Below are 19,791 nucleotides of genomic sequence, written 5' to 3' on the forward strand. Positions count from 1 at the left end.
CGAATACACACTAACCAATTAACTTGGTTAGTGTGCCGCCACGCAATTAATGAAGTATAGCTATTATTGGAGTCAATTGATTTTCCGAGATAGCAAGACGTAACTGTCGACATTATAAGTGAAAAACGACTAGCTTTGCTTCCTATAAGTATCATAAATTTTTTAAAATTTATAGTAGGCTCCAGTACAGCGGAGTCTTTATCCTCAGTTTTACATAACTATACAAAGATTAGAAAATACAATTCGTATACCATTTAACTTTAACGAATTTTTTGATTATAATTTATCAAGAACGTTATTAAGAGAAGAATTTTTCATAGATTTAGTAACGGAGCATCTACTAATTTCATGCGATTTTCAATTTCGAAGTAATCACAGATATAATAAAAAATATGATTAATTGATAATGTAATTAATTTCATACGAGTACATTAGAAGGACCCCGCGCGCAGCCCCGATCCCATAGGTATTATCATGGAATTAGTACTACGTTAGTACCTACTAATTCTATGATTCCATTATATATATTTTTTGTGTTATGGCTTCATCGTTCGCCAAGACGATCCGAAATAAACAACCTGACATTATAATAGACATACCATGTCAAAAGTCAAATATATCCGTTATATATATCTCTGTAACATCTGTCAAAAATTAATATAATCACAACAATATTTGTTTGTTTAAACATTTACTAAATTAGAAAGGAGAAACAAATAGTATCTCAAGATGTCGGCGTCCTTAGACTCGGCCCTGGATCCCATGGAAGAGATCAGGTTTCGCAAAAAGCACGGGGCCATGTGGATGGAAATACAAAAAGATACACACTTCACCTTTGACGAGTTGGAACGTACGTAGTACATATTTATCTCTGTGCTTCCAACAGATTTTTGGTCGCTAGCTATACTTACCGTGATTTATTGATCCCGCATTTGACTCTTATTTACTTTAGGAGTATGCTACGCTACCGTTTTTTTAAACCTTCGCGTTACAAAAACATAATATTACATACTGTTTACTATTATTTATACTTACTACACAGACTGCAGGGTCGTTCAGAAAAAGATTCGTGCGAAGTCTCGGTAACATATGTACCTAGTATTGCTTGCTGAGAGAAGATTCGCTGGAGACCCGGCTTTGGAATACCAAAGCCGGGTCTCCAGCGAATCTTCCTGAAAACAGTCAACATAATGTTTCTCAAAGTTTCTGAAGCATTTTCCACGCGATGTGAATAAAACCTAGTTTCTATAGTAAAAAAAAGGCAGATACAGATGTATATCATCTGTAGGTGAGTGAATTTCACGAGCGTTTGAACACGGCGTGTAGCGTTTTTTAAATAAACACCGATAACAGCTCGCGGCGAAGCTCAAAACGCTCGTGAAATTCACCCAGATACTTACCTAGCAAATTCCTAGATCCGCATGCAGGTGTTTTGTGTATTTCATTATGTAGTATTTGATTTTTCCCATATAGACCTGAAAAATTAAAGCAAGATTTTAATAAATACACATAATAATATTGTTCATAGTTCAGTTGTAATTGTCGAGCGAAAGCTAATTATTCTCTTTGTGCTCTTTATACCAATTCGTGACATTAGAGAAACTTTTTTATAAAATTGATTTTGGAATCTAATAATCAATGCCCACGTGTGTTTTAAACGGTTTAATACGTATTTACGTGTTACTAAAGTTTTATACCTATTACTAATATTGTATTATTTTTTATTCTCGTAAAAAAATAGATAGATTGCTTCGAAAGAAGCAAAGATCAATTCAAAGACTTTTTAATGGAACCCCTTCGCCGCACCTCTTAATTGACATTATTTTTGTATCAGATTACGACAGCGGTTTGGTTGATGAAAAAAATTTGATAAATTGAAAAGTATAACCGGGTACGATTATACTTTTCAGTTTATCAAGATTTTTTTATATTCATATGAATTAACCAGAGTTCCTCTAAAGGTAATAATGGAATCCTCATAAGATCACTAAACTGTGCGTATGTCTGTTTGGTTAACATTTGGAGGAATAACATTATTTTATTCAATATTTTGGGTCACCACAAATTATTTTATCTGTAAAAAATAATTTGTGCTAAATATCGCATATTTTCCTATTTCACGAAGGAATCAGATAATCTAGTTAGGTTGTAGTTTATAGTTATATACTTTAACTAGCTTTTGCCCGCGGATTCGCACGCGTGAATTTCAGTTCTTAAAAGAAATCGAATTAAAATTTCAGTTATTCCTTTATCGTGTATTCTAAGACTGGTAAAAATTATTTATCACTATGATTCAAATTCGTATTTTTGTCATCTTTAGTTATTCCCCAATTCCCGCTACGATTTCCCCTTCGTGTCTTGTCCTGTCCCGTTTCATGCAAATTTTCTCATGTCGTTTTCGCAACGTGTCCCATCTCATTTCCCACTACGTGTCCCACTCCCGCTGCCCTTAACGCGTGCCGAACATATCATGGACCTCTCTTCAAAAATAATAAGGTTTCGCATACATTTCCACCTCTACCAAAAATGACGATAGTTCACCCTATAAATATGGCATTTTCAAAATCTAATTAATACATTATTATTTTTTACCAATTATCAATTTAAATCAAATCTTTCATATGTCTTACTTCAAAAATGACTACGTTTCATTCAAACTTGCAACCCCTATTTAACCCCTGTTCAAAATAGAATTAATGAATTATTATTTTTTACCAGCTATAAATTTAAATCAATTTTTTTTTGTGTTTCATACAAATTGGCAACCTCTATTTCACCCCCCTAGGGATGGAATTTCGAAATATCTTTTCTTAGCGGACGCCTCCTAGTCACAAACTACCTGTTTTCTGAAACGTCGGAAAGAAAACGACGCTTGTCAGGATGTCGTGGAATTAATGGTGTAAAAAAAGTTACTACTTACTCATTTCCAAAGTCAATTTGAAAAACATTGCAAGTTCAAAATGATATCTAACGAAGAGAAAAATAATGTTTTATAAAGTTTTATTATTGTTATTTCTTGTACCTATTTATTTCAAAAGGGATGTCACTTCTGCTTTCGTATAACAAAAGACAACAGCTGCCTTTTCGTTACAGTAATAATTGGCCCGGCGCGGTCCAACGACCTTTGAAGGAATAATAGACGCTACCGAACTTCACTAATTATAACTTTACATAAATTAGCTATAGGAATATAACTTTTAATTGGCGACAATTAAACACGTAACATATATTTTGAATTAATTTCCTTTGTTTCAGAAATTATGGTGATATTTTTTAAAATACAGAAACGAGACGAAAAACCCTCAGCTTCAGATTTGATTCCAAGGTATTTAATTTGTTTTCTTATCTGAGCTATTAATTTTTTGCACTACATTTTGACCACTGTAAGATTGTTTTCCTAACAGATTTGTAGCGAATACACCACCGACAAGAGCATTTAGCTAAGAATGATGTGAATTCTTCACTTCTTCGTTGTGGATTTCAAAAAGTACTTGTTTGCAGAGGTCACTTCAGGGACGTGCTGCACACGGGCCTGGGCATGACGGACGCGTACATGATGGAGCGCGTCATGGTGGCGCTGGACCGAGGCACCTCCCCCTACGTCACCATGGCCACCTTCGCCAAAGCCATGTCTCTGTACTTGCGAGGAGATTTGGAGGAACGTATCACTTACGCTTTCACGGTACAAAATTATCTATAAATGCCTAGCGGTTCCGGCTTAAATCTTCACACTATTTATACTCAAAAACCATGGAATAGTTTTTGAGTATATCGCGAACAGACAAACTCGGCAAAGGACTTTGTTTAATAATGTTTGTAAAGATCAAATAAATTAATCATAAAGTGACATTTATCTACTCACTCACGATGAGCAAAGGATTATATCCACTCGCTCAAGTACCAATATTAATGACGTGAATTATTCGCTTCAATGAATGACCTTTTGGCCAGTAGATTGGCGGCTAAATGGCGGCTTCGATCTGCTGCTTGTAAGTGCTGTTGTTCAAACAAATATTCGTGACAACGCTCAAGCTAAGATTCGTGCTAGGCCCACAGGTAATCCCTGTTGTAGGCACAATATGAAACCTATGCAACTGCAACTTATGACTAAGATCTGAACCGCAATGATTCTAATTATTCAGAAACAAAATAATTATTCAGAAGCAAAATAATTAAATTAAAATATCTGAAGTTGATATATGGCATTTAAGTATGTTTAGATTAAGGTTTCTTATTCCAATTATACCTTCAGCACTGCTGTACCATTCTGTCGTACTTGAACAATTGTTCAATTCCAAAGGGCATAAAAATTATTTAGGGATTTAAGGTAAGGAATTTCTAAAGATATTTTAAAAGGCTTTTTCACGGATTATAATATATGTTCCGTGAAAAACCTCTTTGATGTTAAGTTATTTACATGGAGATGTAATCTTCTTTAAAGGGAATATAATTTAGAATCATTAATAATATCCAAAATTTTGATTTTTATCTACAGTGTTACGACCTTTTGGGAGAAGGTTCATTACGAAGGGAGACTATGTACCAGTTGATGAAGAAAAGCTTGTGCAAGGCATCCAGAGATGACGACGTTGAAGAGGCTGTAAAGGTCTGTAACTATAATATTAAATAAAACAAAGTAGCTGTTTTAGAAATTAGAGAAAGAATCACATATCCACACTCAGCCAGCTTTGTTATCATGGCGACGTCGTGAATGTTCTGTGTGACTGGCAATTGGTAGTTGCTAGACTGCCATCTAGTGGCATTATTTTTTTATAATATGATACCTATGAAAAGCCGCAATACAAATATAAAGATTAAGAGACGATATTTCCTTTCCTGCCCGCATTAAGTAGATATTATTAATTTGATGTAGGTTTTACTACATTGTACCTACTTGAAAATGTATTTTTGTACTTATTTATTATGAAATCATCTAACAACAAATGTAAAACAGCAAACATATTGCTTTATAAAAGCGTCGTATTTAAACCTGCTTTTTGTACAGAAAATTCACCAGTTAAAACTTTACCAAGTTAGACAGATGGCGTTACCGGTTCTCTGTCTTCCAATATATAATTTTATGTAGGGGAGTGGGGTAGGTATATAATTAATAAATAAGTATATATATTTTAATATTTAATTTTTACACACCTATGAAAATTATTTTTTTTTGTCCCACGTCGATGATTCCGGTTTTTGCACGCAATTCAGCATAGAGTAATACCGCCTCTAAAATATAAATTATATATTTTTTTTACAATTAATTAAATAAATAAATAAATATAAATAAAATTATTGATTTGATGAATTTTATTCCGTTTTTAGGTTATTAGGTGGTGACGACCTCGGTGGCGTAGTGGTAAAGTCCTTGCCTCTGAACCGAGAGGTTCCGGGTTCGATCCCCGGTCGGGTCATGATGGAAAATGATCTTTTTCTGATTGGCCCGGGTCTTGGATGTTTATCTTTATATGTATATGTTATAAAATATAGTATCGTTGAGTTACAACTTACACAAGTCTAGAACTTACTTTGGGGCTAGCTCAATTTGTGTGATTTGTCCTAATATATATATTTATTTATTTATATTTATTATCTATTCTTCGATTCTACTACGTCGAACATTAGGTAATATTTACCTAATGTACCTATTCACTAGATCATTCGATCTATTATAATAACGGATGTAACAAATATATACCCTTATGCTACTGCTCCACACTATCAGCGAACAATTCGTCAAATTTTCGGTTTTGACCTACATAGTTGGTTTTACCTTATCAATACATATAATAAAACAGTAAAAAAGTTGTGTCTGTGCATTGAATATAATTAAAAAAAAAATAATTTAGGGCGATGTAGAAACAGTAGTAGAATCTGTCAGTTCGTCTGTATTTCTGTTTGTCTGTATGTCTGTTGTACAAGCTTATCTCTGGAGCTAGTAAAAGGATTTGAATGAAACTTTTTTGTTGTATAGCTATTAAGCCTGGGCAACATATAGGGTTTAAATGATTTTGAAAACTGGAACACCTGATGGAGTACAATGATGGTACAGCTAAACTATAGGAAATATTGAAGTGACGTCTTAACAAAAGTTATTCAGCCTGATGAGTATTTTCAGTTGAGTTCGAAGAAAATCGAAGATCTGGAACACCCGGTGTAGACCCATGATGTTGCAGCTAACTGTAGGAAATATAAAAAAATTGTTTAGTCTGATGAGTTCAGCTAAACTACAGAAAATATACTTTTTCAGTCTGATTAGCATCTTCTGTATGTTTGGTATCGTTACATTTGTCTGCACAATTAAATTTCCCTAATAACTTTGACTCCTTACCATAAATTCTTCGGCCACGTGAGCAAAGTCGCGGGCATCAACTAGTGGTAAATAAAATCTCTAACACAAACTACAAAATATTCATGAATTCGCGTTGCCAACTATTCAACAATATAATGGCGATAGTGGCGGCACATCAAGCCGCTAACGCTCTACCGATAGCGTGTTTGCACCATCCATCAACGAATTTATATGTTTCGTGGCAGGCGGTGTAAACTTGATTATTTAAGAATATTAGTTTTTAACCGAGCTGCATGATGACACGTATATCCGTAATCAAGGTCTTAGACTAGTATCTCGCTATTGCCTACGATGGATGAAAACCAACTATGTATTTTGTCGCTGCAAAATAATTCCTTTCTTAAAAAGGGAATCAATTCCCATACGAGGTATTTAGATCACTATAGGTACGTAAGGACGGTACGGTTATCCAGGTTGGAATTGATAACTTTGAATATTGACAAACACTCTACATTTCTTTACATATGTAAGGATTTTTAAAAATGCGGTAGTCTGAAAGAGATTGCACTAGACGTCAAGGCCGCCTATTGTATATATTTCTATTGTTCCATTCTTTAAATTGTATTTTGTATCATGTTTGTGGTGCAATAATGTATTTTTACTCACTGTATTAAAGAACATCACAAATTCCATTGAGCCTAAAAAAATTGCCGAGTTTAAATGAAGAAACTTTTTATTTGCAGGAGCTGGTAGACATAATGCTAAAACGCATGGACATGGATCTGGACGGGGTGATCAACTTCAAAGACTTCCACGACTGTGTGGTGAAGACGCCGTCTCTGTTGGAAGCCCTCGGCTACTGCGTGCCCGAACGTCCAGCCGTGTACTCGTTCATAGCTACGTGGTGCCCGTCTTGGGGCAAGATGTGAATACTTAGAGAACTTTCCAGCAATACCCGGACAAGATCTGAAAATTGTTAAAATCTTGTAATATACACTACAACATAAATAATTAAACTCATCTTGCCACTTTACAGCCTGAATTTATACCTGGATTGAATTGTTAGAGCTCAAATTTGCTTTATGAAAAATAGAAAAGCTTTATGGGAAAGTTCATTTCCTGCCCACGTCGTCAACTACGTTTGCCGCCTAAAATGTGCATTATTTAATTATATCTTGAAAAATACTTTTTTATTAATATTATTCTTTCACTAATGTTTCTATAATCGTCTGAATTTTGTCCGGTATTCTATTACATGTTAATTTTGCTTGGCAATCTTCTTTCTACACTCCAATCGACTAAATTCTGAAAGGAGTCTTTTTTTCTTAGTCAACCAGTCACACAGGATAGTGAACTTATTCACACAATTATACTTATACATTTTGTGAATTAAAATATTGATAAAATTAGATTTTGTATTTTTTCTTTTTATAGTAAACAAGCTTTTGCCCGCGGCTTCGACTGCGTGTATTTCATAATAAAATATTAGCATTATTGCATTATTATACATTTATTGCGTATTCTTTAAAACTGGTAAACTTAATTTCTCATCTTTCATTTTCCTGTTTTCCGCTGCGCGTCTAGTCCCGTAACTTCTCCAATCTCGCTTCCCGCTTCCTTCCATGAAGGGATATATATTTTTTCTTCTTCCTCTCACCTAATATTTCAAGTTCTTTTTACTTCAAAAACGATGAAGAATACGAATGTTTACCAATTTTCAGATTTATTCTTGAAAATTGTATTAAGTCCCATTAAATATTTCACTCCCCATTTGAAGGGGTTGAGGGTTAGTTTTCAGAAAAATCTGAATCATGTAAACGACTAAAATCCAAAATCACTAATTTCAACTGTGTAGAACCCCTTTTTCGGGGTAGAATTTCCAAAAATCCTCTCTTATTGTTCACCTACACTCCTCAGGAAACCTACATGCCAAATTTCAGCTTTCTACGTCTGAACGTTGTCAGTCAGTCAGTGAGTCAGTAACGAAAGAGTTTTATATATACAAATTTTACTGCCAGCTTGATTGTGTACTGTACATATTAACAAAACAACAAATATCATATAAACGGAGCCGTCGGGGCCCCTTTTCAACTCGCATGTCACGTTGTTTTTTGTTTAATCAACGATATAATTTTATAAAATATTATTGATTTTAAATTCCAATTCGTCAGAGCCAGATTAAAACTTTCTGGAACCGGAATACTGGATTGATTCGTATATAAAAAAATGTGAATATTCCATACTATGCAATTTTAGTGCAACGAGACTTTCCATGAAGAAGAGGAAATTAGGAATAGATCGTGATCAAATACAGACTGCAGACTGCACGAAACAGCTGGTTTTAAATAATTCTGTTATAAATTTCGCTAAGCTAGGATTAAGCCGCAATGACTAGGTATAATGTTACTTGTGGGTATTTCTAATTTGAGCAAAGTTACGACGACGATAATATTTATAAATAAATTTCGATGAAATATTTAAAATATGGAATTAATAAAAACACATCAGCCCTTTTTGATAGGAATTTTCTTCTTGTTGATCTATGGCATATCTCTTTGCATTTTCACATGGATAATCTTTTATTATTTGTTACCTTTACTGTGTACTATTTATAATTTTTCGTAAATTTGCCAAATTAATTAATTCACTTCACTTAACGTCAGGTCCCCAATTCTCGGGTTGTAAACATAAAGTCAAATTTGAGATCGAAAAAAAATTGCCGATGTCGAATGAAAACTAATTTCCGTATCCTCGATATATCACTATAGACATGTATCGACTGTCAGCGCTCGACGTGCAACGAGTGCCTCCGAGCGGTCGACATTCGACAAAACTCTTTATCGAACTCAGCAAAGCATTGAAATCACATTAAAATACATCAGATTGATATTTTATACTACAAGAAAACCCCAATTGGAGGAATGATTTTTTAGATTTTAATTAAAGTTAAAAACATTGCATATATCTTGTAGCTCTGAAATTTTACGTAAATAATCACTTAAATCATATAAGAAAAATAGAGATATTTTGGATAGCGGTCATTTATTTAGTATAGAACGTAAAGAAGAAACTAGGCAACAGACAGAACTTAGTAACAAAAAATTATAAAGAAATAAAAAAATCGTCTATAATTACAGAATAATATGCAAGCGTTTTTAGTGTCGTTTTTGGCACATGTGAGTGCTGTATTACACTCCTGAAATTACCCCACGGCGTTAAACCCTTTTCAGAGAAAACTAATTTATCTCAGATTTCATTATAGGTTGCAAATACTAACTACTAATATAACTATGTAAATGTGAAATTCATAAAAACATATCCTCTCGCAATAAGAGTTGATATGACATTGACGACATTGCGTGCGTTCCGTTCTTTTCATGAACGTTAACATATTTATTTCTGTTTTCAAAGCCAATGCCAGTTTGTAGCTCTTTATTGTATATAAAATATATGTCATAAGTATTTTAACATAAAATAAGCAACAAATAAGGTTTTATATAAATTACTCATAAAGTGATTAATAATTTCTTGAGAACAGCCTATCATTGATATATATTTATATATATATCGAATTTACTATCAAATTATCCCGAGAATATAGGTTTAGAGATTTTTGTGATAAAATTGATCGAATAAGACAATTTCGACATAATTTCGAATTTGACTTAAATCTACAACGCGCGAGAATTGGGGTCAGCTATTTTGCCGCTGGGGACGCGGAGGTTGTAAAAGTTTCGTTTTCAAACAAAATTTTGACATTTGAACGAGTTTTCTCCTTTTTCTGAGTGAGACGATTTTGTAATATTGCGTATCTCCCACGTTCCTATTCGAACGAAACATACTAGTAGGTACACTACTTCCCGAGTTAATATTGGTATAGGTAATAGATGTTTGTTGATGTAAATATAAACCCACGTCTATGTAAATATGTAAATATATATGTAAGTATATAAATTTATTTCTATATTCCCACATTTTCCAGGCTCCGTATCTCAAAAGGATATAACGAGGCCACTATAAAATCAGTCGTGCCTCTTATTTACAGTTAGTTTGCTCCGAAACTACTAAACCAATTGAGTTGAAACTTGAGTGAACCACTTATTATGTAATCTATGGCCCAAAACGGACAAGTAACTGAAACAAATGAATTTTTATTTTAATATTGTTGCTTTTGTCTGGGTTGAGAAAATTAATTAAAAAGTTAACTAGAGAAAATATCTAAGGCAAATCCGTCACCGTTCCAACTGACGTGTGGAACAATGCATTTTGTATGTAACATGACGTGACTTGGCCCTGTAGTGTTCGTGGCTCTTCATTCGAACCATTCAATTTTACTTTTGTTCATTTCTCGTCACGTAACATAATAACATGTTGACATTAAGTAGAAACATTACCAAATTATACCTACCATATTCGGTTCTCATATTCCTTCTTAGCATGTATTGTTTAAAATTTAATAAGTATATTAAATAATAAATAATGAGTGTTAAATCATCCTTACAATCTTGAAATACCTTTATGCCATGTCAGAATTTAGAACACACCGATAAAATAATCCGGTAGAACGGATTTGGGTTGAACGATTTAAATACGTACTTACATTGCCTAAATATTATTAGGTACACTCAATGAACGTCTCATTAATTACCGGGACAATTGCGTAAATATAATCTGTTTATAATCCAAACTAAATCGCTAATACTATGTACTCGTATTTATGTACGTATTTCGGGCATCGGCGGTGTTTTGTTAACAAATAGGTAGGTTATGTGTTTTATGCTTTCCCGAAAATGTACCTAATATAAAATGCCATATTATAGCCGCGTTTCTATCGTTCGTAACTTACAAGATATTGTCAGACGCAATTCAGACGTTGTTAAGTTAGCGAATTATTATATAAAATTTCAATGAAACCCCAAAATTTTACCGGTTTTCTCAGACTGTACGATGATAGTTCGCAGTGTATCGTCAAATTAACTAGTACCATTAGTAGTACTATTAACAGCCATTTAAATTATTTTCAAAAATTTTCACAAACGCGATAAATTTTGTGTGAGAAGCTTTAAGAATATATGAAGTCAGCAGCTATTATTTTAAAAACCTGTTGTGGTTAAATAAAGTAAAGCTAGACTATAATTTTATGCCTACAAAGCAATATTCTTACGTACCATTTGTTATGCCCATAGATAAAAGAAATATATAAATTTTATCTATGATTATGCCCAATTGTACGTACAATATAATTAGTCTTTAAAAATAACTCTAGTCTCATTATTTTAAGACACATCAGCCATCGCGAAATACCCGGCTGATGATGAAGAGGAGTGACGTACTCGATCCCCGAAGTAAATAAATATATAATATAATTAAACTACAATTAAAGAAAACAAAAGTTAACATCGACATCGCATTGAAATTACAGTTGATAATTCAAGGTGCTGCAACTTCAATTCCACGGAGGGGAAAAGTTGCAAGTTTCAATTAAGCTTTGTGCCGACGCACAACTACGATACAGGTATAAAAGTTCATAATACTCTTATAGATATCGATTTGCTCCTAACATTGAAAACCTCACAGCTTTTGTTCTAGGTGAACTGAGAGTGAAATCTGGTAAACAATATTAAATGGGAAAATACGCAGAATCCGCAAAGCTTACACGCGCAAAAGTTTGTTCGATTGATATTCCACCACAGCAAATCACCACAGAAAATCGTATTTGAAATATTTCGATTAAACGAGCAAGTAGGTATGTGAATAAAATTGTCACACAGTGGATAATATTTTATAAAAATAATATAAAAGATAATTACCGTCGAATGCAGAAAATTTTGATTATTTTTAATAACAATTCATGTGAGGTCATGAGATCATGTGAGGTCAACTTGGAGGTTGTTTACTGCGAAGATAATTAACAAGATGGATGCTTTTCGTAGAGTGTCACGCGTGCTTGATTACTGCCGAGAATTCCGTGCAACGCTGTGCGAGCTCGGTTGATCGTGTTTTGTCATTCTCTAGTTCATTTTCTCCATAAACTAGTTGCAAAGTTTAAAAGAACATAAACAGATATAATTTTCAATAGCCGAAACAAATAAACCTTCTATTCTACTTGTTCACGATTTTATTATATTGTTTCAAAGAATTTATGGTTATGAACTTGACACGAGCTTACAGGAAATTAAATCCGTTTACTAGAAACTTCAATATCAATTTCAATTTTATAACACAGGATAGAAACAGCTTTTGCACGCATTTGTCTGCGTAAGGCTATTATTTATTATTTAACAATTTATAAGAAACTCATAATAATTAGGTACTTATTCAAATATCATCAAAATCGGCCTTATTGCGGTTTAGCTATCAAAGCATGACAGAAAGACAGACTTTCGCATAATATGTATTAATACGGAGGTACGGATAATATAAAAGACTTGTTTAGACACACGGTATGCTCGTACAAAGCGCTCTGCTCTCTGTATATGTGACGGTGACTTACGAGTAACTCGCAACGCGCGACGAAGAAAGAATAAGCCTTCATTATATTGAATAGTTCCAGTACACAGTGAATACAGTTTTCAGTTAAACTAATTAGTTTTCAGTCTGTATCAGTTTCGGTTTAGTCAGTTTTAGTTTACTAGTTCCAGTTTACAGTCTCTTGGAAACAATCCCTTGCACAGAAGAAACAGTGAACAGTTATAGTGGACAGTGACAGTTTCAGTTTATAGTTAGCCAGTTTTCAGTTATAGTAATTAGTTTTCAGTCTGTATCAGTTTCAGTCAATGTTTTATTTTATTAGTTCCAGTCAACAGTTTGGAAACAGGGGAGAACAGAAGAAACAGTGAACAGTTATAGTGGACAGTGACAGTTTCAGTTTATAGTTAATCAATTTTTAGTTATAGTAAACAGTTTTCAGTTAGTATTCAATCAGTTTTCAGTTTTATTCAGTCAGTCTTTTAGAAACAGTGTTAGACACTGTACAGTACAGTGATATCAGTACCTAGAGAGTGCACAGTGATTATTGAAAGTGATAGCAGTGCGTCCTATTAATTACAGACAGTGACTATATATGTATAGACAGTAATTTATAGACAGTGATAGACTATAAATAGAATAGTGCATAGACTAAAAATATAAATATAGTGTATAGTATAGTATAGCATAGTTATATAGTTATAGACAATAAATGCTGGACTGCGAAAATCAGTGCATTTTCTTACTTCTATTAATTAGTGAATCTATACTAGTATTAAAAGACACCTAGGCGAGTCTACGATTAGCCTGTGTCCTGCACAATCACCATCCATGACTACTTTAAACTTCCTGTTTCCAATAATCTTGTCTATTTGGCCAAGTCTCCAGTAATCCTTTCTTGCACTGTACCACCGGACTCTAACCCTATCGCCAATTTTAAAATATCTTTTAGTAGAAGATTCTAAGCCCGTATTTTTTAAAATATATTTGGGTATCTTTAGGAAAAATTTAATCTAGTCGTGATGTTAGATCTCTTCCAAATATTAATTTTGCCGGGGAGTGACCCGTAGAACAGTGCATAGTATTTCTATATTCAAAAAGATAACCCAATAATATTTCTTGCATGACATTCGGAGAAATACTATATTAATACATTTAAAATACTTTTTATCATCTTTTTGCAAGTATGAACCGAATTTTGGGCTTGACCATTGCTGCATGGAGATAAATCGGAGATGTCGAATATTTAATTCCGTTGCTAGTACAAAATTTAACAAATTCCTTGGAATTTATTCTGACATTATCGGAAGAGGAATTCCAAACACCCAAAAAAATTGGTTTAACTTAACAATTCATATACAAACATTTTAGCCACTTTAGAATAATCAAGACTAAGTAAACCCTTTGCCCTAAGGACAGGTAGTCGATGTGATGGGTTGCCACGGTCCAGGCGGGCTGGGCCACGACGCGGACACAGATTGCGGCGGCGTCGGCCGCAAGCTAGCGCACACCTCGTACGCTCCGCTGTATCTCTCGATATCAGCGTTGGATTTAATTTTAACGATCCCTAAATGAGTAATATGTAACTCTTCAAACATTCTTCCTAGTCGTGGGCGTTATTTCAACTAACCGCTTTATTCAACTGTTTTCTATGCACAAGGATCCAACGAATTTAATCATAACTGCAAAAGTAGTTGGAATGCTCCACTGGTTTGCTTCCAACGTAGCGCGCGGCGCGAGCGGCGAGCGCGAGACTTGGCAATGGAAACCATCGAACGTAGAACTGTAGTATGAAAGAAAAAAACTGTATTTTTTTTACTTATTATTGTTCTCAACTATTGAGCCAAAAATGAAAACAAATCCAGGTTGTTATATCAAACCAATTGGCAACGCCAACTGGATTAATAATTAGTTGCTCGTTGAACAAAAGTTGAGTTTAGAGTTGCTGTTTATCTTACGAGGACAACCTATATGCATATGTTTGACCAACTTTTGCCCGCGGCTTAGCCCGCGTAAATTTCCCACGGGTTTCAAATAAATAACTGTTTGCACGGCAAATAGAGGACAAATTTTATGTAGTTCGACGGCAGCTCCAGCAGAGCGGTATAATTACGAGCTTTTATTTAACTTGCAATAGTCAGGGAATTCGTAATCACTGTCGAGAGTTTTAAATGACGTATTTCACTTTAGGCACAAAGATAAATGACACCTGACTATTTCTCAATCGGTGATATTTTTTGGGTCTCTATCTATAAGAATTACAATTTAAACCAATACTGTAATATGGTACTAAAGATTTTAAAGAATGTTCTTACGTATAAAATTTGAAGCATAATCTTTTTTTTATGCCATAGGTCAACAAAATAGAAAAAGAAATAATCCGGTAAACTATATATTTTGATGTTTGGAATAGTTCAGTTGCCATTTATATAATATGCATATGTCTCGTAAAAAAGCTTTAACACTACCTTATTAAGTGAGTAATTTTGTAAATGGAAGTCTATTACGTTTTGCATTCAAGGCTCTTTTCAACTCGTAACGAGGTACTTTTAAAGAGCATTCTTGATTTATATTTCATGTTTGCATGTGATTGGTTTCTTCGAAATTGTACTAATGATATTCACTAATGTTGGTGTCTCGATAGACTTTCACTATTAAAATTGATCCAGGAAAGTGTTCTTCGCGATGATCTGATGATAAAATATTGTTTGCTTTTAAAATTAGATTGCGATAAGTTTTAAGTACGTTTTGAGGAAGGGAGAATTTAAGGCTAGGACATTTTTTCCCGTGGGAAATTTTTAGTTAGGAATACAGATATATCGACATTCTCAATTGCTTGTCTGGTAATCAATTTCCTTCTACCTTATTTTATTATCACGGTGAAACTGACGTTCACATCATTTATATTACATTAAATGTGCGGAGGATTTGATTTCATAGGCATTTCATAAAAATATATCTGTATGTTTCCATTTCATAATATATTCTAAGAAGCGTACCCGTCCAATAGTTTTAATAGAATTTGCGTGAGTGAGTAACAAACATTTTCATATACTCATACACATATCGCATTATATGTTTAAAAGTAGGTGAATAATAAACACCGTCAAAATCTTTTACATGTCGTATGTTTACCTAATTTCAATAGGTATATTAAAATTAAGTAAACATACGACATGTAAAAGATAATATATTTTTTCATATATGATATAACTGTGTTTAAGGCGCAAGCACCTCATTATTATAGGAATTATCAGCCCACATCAACCCGCTATTAGGTTGCTACTGCCTTTGTTATCTTAATATAATATCCTTCAGAGACGTTTTATTCCCACATTGCGGCAGGGGCCACGATCTACCCATTCAAAATACATTTATTTAACAGTCAACCTTAAGAGTTTTGTGGAGAAAGAGGCCGGAAATACACTGTAAATTAGGATGTACAAAAAATTGTAAATTAGGATGTTCTATCTTTCGCAACCCATGCGAATATAATATAATATATATATATATATATATAATTTAAAAAATCATGTGTATTACTTCATAATAAATGACTTGTGATTTTCGCTTATATATATATATATATATATATATATATATATATATATATATATATATATATATATATATATATATATATATATAAAATCGTCATTATTTACTAGTAAGACACATGAAATTTTTAATTTAAATTTCTAATTGGTAAAAAATAATAATCCATTAATTAGATTTCGAAAATTGAATGACGTCGGGATGTAAATGTATGAGAAACTTTATTTTTGAGAGGTCCACGGAAAGCGGGACAGTACAAGTTTCGGAACGAGACACGTAACGAAAATCATTGCGGGAAATGGGGAATTGATGACAAGAAATATGATTTTGAATTTTACCAGTCTTAGAATACGCGATAAAATAATAACTGAACTAGAAATTCACGCGCGCGAAGCCGCGGGTAAAAGCTAGTATATATATATAATAATCGAGTGGTAAAATAAAATATTATTTTCTTTGGTTAATCGTGTTTTATAATTAATTTCTTTTTCTAACTGCACTCGATCACAATAATGACAGATTCTGTCTGATACTTTTTGATCGTATACTTTACGTACAACTGTATACTAACTAACTGTACAGTCTTTAGCCGCAGCTTTACACGCGTGTTTCAGTTCTTATAAGTATTACTATAAAGCCCAGCTGAAAGAGACCGTAGACCTGGTATTTGGTATAAATTTCAACTTGACACCTTTAAGCGATCCTGAGAAAAGGATCTTGATAGACGGACAGACAGATAAAAATTTCCAAAACTATATTTTGTCATCTATATTAGTAAGTAAGTATATTCCATGAAGAATTAAAAAAAATCCATTGTACAAATGGAATGGGACGAACTGTTAATTGGTTAAATGAGTTTCTATCGGCATTTCTTCTCATCAGCGGTTGTTCCGGAATGCCAGTAAAACAATACTTAGTTATTGACAACATATAAGTCGCTGTAGGGTAGGTGATAGAATTATTAAGACAAACAGATTTATCTGTTTCGAACATAATAAAGCTAAACAATAGAATATAGTAGGTTGATAAAAGTACTTCCTTTGCCGGGAAACATTAATATTATTAGAACCAATATTATTATAATCTAATAATCTCGCGTGTTGGTAAAAAATTCGAGATTGTTTTTCAGGAATTATGTTTATCAATATGGACCTTTATTCATGGAGGGGAATAACTTTTTCGAATCATTCATAAAACAATTCCCCATAGAAGTACATTAATAGGCTGTATCGCTATGAGCAATTTTTTTCAGGCAACCTTTTGGAAAATTATTACAAAATATTTGAGATAGGGTTAAGTTAAGATCAAGTATCTAATTTTTAAAAGTCGTTCTATAATTTTTCCCTTTCATTATACGACTTTCGTAGCTGAGAAATGAAACTAACAGATTCTGACGGGTATATTTTGTGTCGTATTAGTTGTGAATCGTACTTTTTTTCGAGTGATTTATATTTCTTTATATGACACTAGTCTAAGACGATTTAAAATAGAATAAAATAAAATACAATTAGAATACATAAATAATTACAACGTTTATCATTCGCTGTATGCAGTTCGTGTTTTTGCCAGTCTCCTTTAGAACATATTTTAGAAAAGAATATTCATTTCTGTCAACAGTGATGTAACACGACGGAATTTTATTTGGATCTGTCTAAATGACGTTTGTATACAACGGTATTTATTTCGACCGGGTTTTAATAATTCTCAAAAGGAACAATGGATTTTCATGCAATTTTTCAGGCCGTTGTTCGATTTCAGTTACGTGAACAGTACCTTCTAAGTGAAAGTACATATTTCACTTAGAAGTTCAAACATGGAAATAAATATATTGATCAGGTGTCGTATAAATTTATTACTAAATGTGTAGCAAATTTATTAACAATTAGTTATCGATACATATACATAAATACTTTACGCACAATATAACAGAAATAAAACATTATACGGATGCTATTTCAATTTGATGTAATTTTAGACTGACTGAAATTCCAACCAGCCATGAATAATATAGTTACAATAACGAGAGCAACAACGCTACACACATCAATGTTGTTTTATTTCATATTACACTTATTTATTATTACAGCTGAAAATATAACATTATGTTGATTCAGTTTTTTCAACTTTTCATGCCAGAATACTACTTTCGGTAAGTTCCGCAGATTGGTTATTATATTATGCACCCCGCCATTAAGAGTAAAATTACATAATAGGTATTATTAAATAATTAGCTAATAATATTGACAGGCTTTCTCCAACACGCAACAAGGATGTGCTTCAATTTTAGTGAAATGGAATGAACTAGATGTGACCTGTTAATTTATCAATGTCATCAATATATTCAATTAATTAAAAATTTTGTAGTGAAAACGCATTAAGTAACAGCATAAATATTATTCTAAAAAATATGGATATTTAAATAAATTTATTTTAATCTACTAATTATAAAGAGACTCCTTATTAGCTATATTTTAAATAAAAATAACACGTTATTAATCCATTGAATAATACTAACATTTTAAACAATTATAGCCTAATTAATATGCCCTGGAACTAAGAAATTGGATTTTGTGTTTTCACAATTGGTTATTGTTATATTTTGTAAGATACCTAATTAATGAAATTTTTTAATATATATCAATGGCACTGGAATAATTTAGGACTCAAAAAAATAATTTCTTAGACAATTAATTCTTCTACATAATTTTCTTTGTTTCTTAATTGTATAATTGTAAGTTAGGTTGTTTGTTTGTAAACTTTTTATTGCACACAGAAAACAAAACACACCTACCAAGAAAGGCAGTAAATATTTTTTGGATTTTGAATTGAGAACTTTTTTCGTATATTTTATACAACTATGTGGTGTGAACCATGAATTTCATATGATACCTTCCACGGTGACTACGTTTTTTCAGGCTATGAGTGGCGATAGACTACCGCAATTCTGTTTCTACAAATTAATAACATGTAACCGTAGACAAATTCAAAAGACTATTCGGTTTTCTGTAAACGCATTTTTTTATTTGGTTACGAAATTAGCACAAATTTTTGGGTGATCTGAAAATCAATAAACTTTTACACGTGCCCTTTAAAATAAATAACACACAAATTCTTACCTAAAAGATTATCGCGGTTTTCGTAGCCTTTATTTAATCAAAGCGTAATTAACTGTTTCAATAAAATGTGAAACGGTTTAATTAATTAAATGTATATATTCTATTCTATTCTATATGTATATATATATAAAATAATTTCTTATAAAATTAATTTACAGTTTAAATAATTTTCTATTAATATATTAATACTAAATTTCTATTAATATATATAAATAATTATATGTATATATATAATTATTTAATCTCAAGTTTAATGATTTTATTATTATTTTCGGCAATTTTAGTAAGACATTTTGAAGACAGGTTGGTGCGGGTTAGATTCGGAGGGTGCGGACGGGGTGACGGGGGTGGTGGGGGCAG

At 32.7% G+C, this 19,791-nt stretch overlaps 1 protein-coding gene across 1 annotated transcript; it reads left to right on the forward strand.

Moving 5' to 3' along the window:
• The first annotated feature begins 604 nt into the window (after positions 1-604).
• Positions 605-7,701, forward strand: LOC128682973 (calaxin-like). Its single transcript, XM_053768067.1, has 5 exons — positions 605-850; positions 3,256-3,325; positions 3,502-3,682; positions 4,496-4,606; positions 7,036-7,701. The coding sequence occupies exons 1-5, from the start codon at positions 730-732 to the stop codon at positions 7,219-7,221; spliced, it is 669 nt and encodes a 222-aa protein (XP_053624042.1). The 5' UTR covers positions 605-729; the 3' UTR covers positions 7,222-7,701.
• Positions 7,702-19,791: the final 12,090 nt, after the last annotated feature.

The sequence above is a fragment of the Plodia interpunctella genome, chromosome Z (genome assembly GCF_027563975.2).
Source record: "Plodia interpunctella isolate USDA-ARS_2022_Savannah chromosome Z, ilPloInte3.2, whole genome shotgun sequence".
In the NCBI taxonomy this organism is placed as follows: Eukaryota; Metazoa; Arthropoda; class Insecta; order Lepidoptera; family Pyralidae; genus Plodia; species Plodia interpunctella.

Excerpts from the sequence above, each read along its gene's own strand:
- LOC128682973 (XM_053768067.1), top strand. The coding sequence starts at position 730 with ATGTCGGCGTCCTTAGACTCGGCCCTGGATCCCATGGAAGAGATCAGG. Across the intron at positions 3,326-3,501 it reads GCTTCAGATTTGATTCCAAG|AGGTCACTTCAGGGACGTGC; the intron begins GTATTTAATTTG and ends ACTTGTTTGCAG. Across the intron at positions 4,607-7,035 it reads ACGTTGAAGAGGCTGTAAAG|GAGCTGGTAGACATAATGCT; the intron begins GTCTGTAACTAT and ends TTTTATTTGCAG.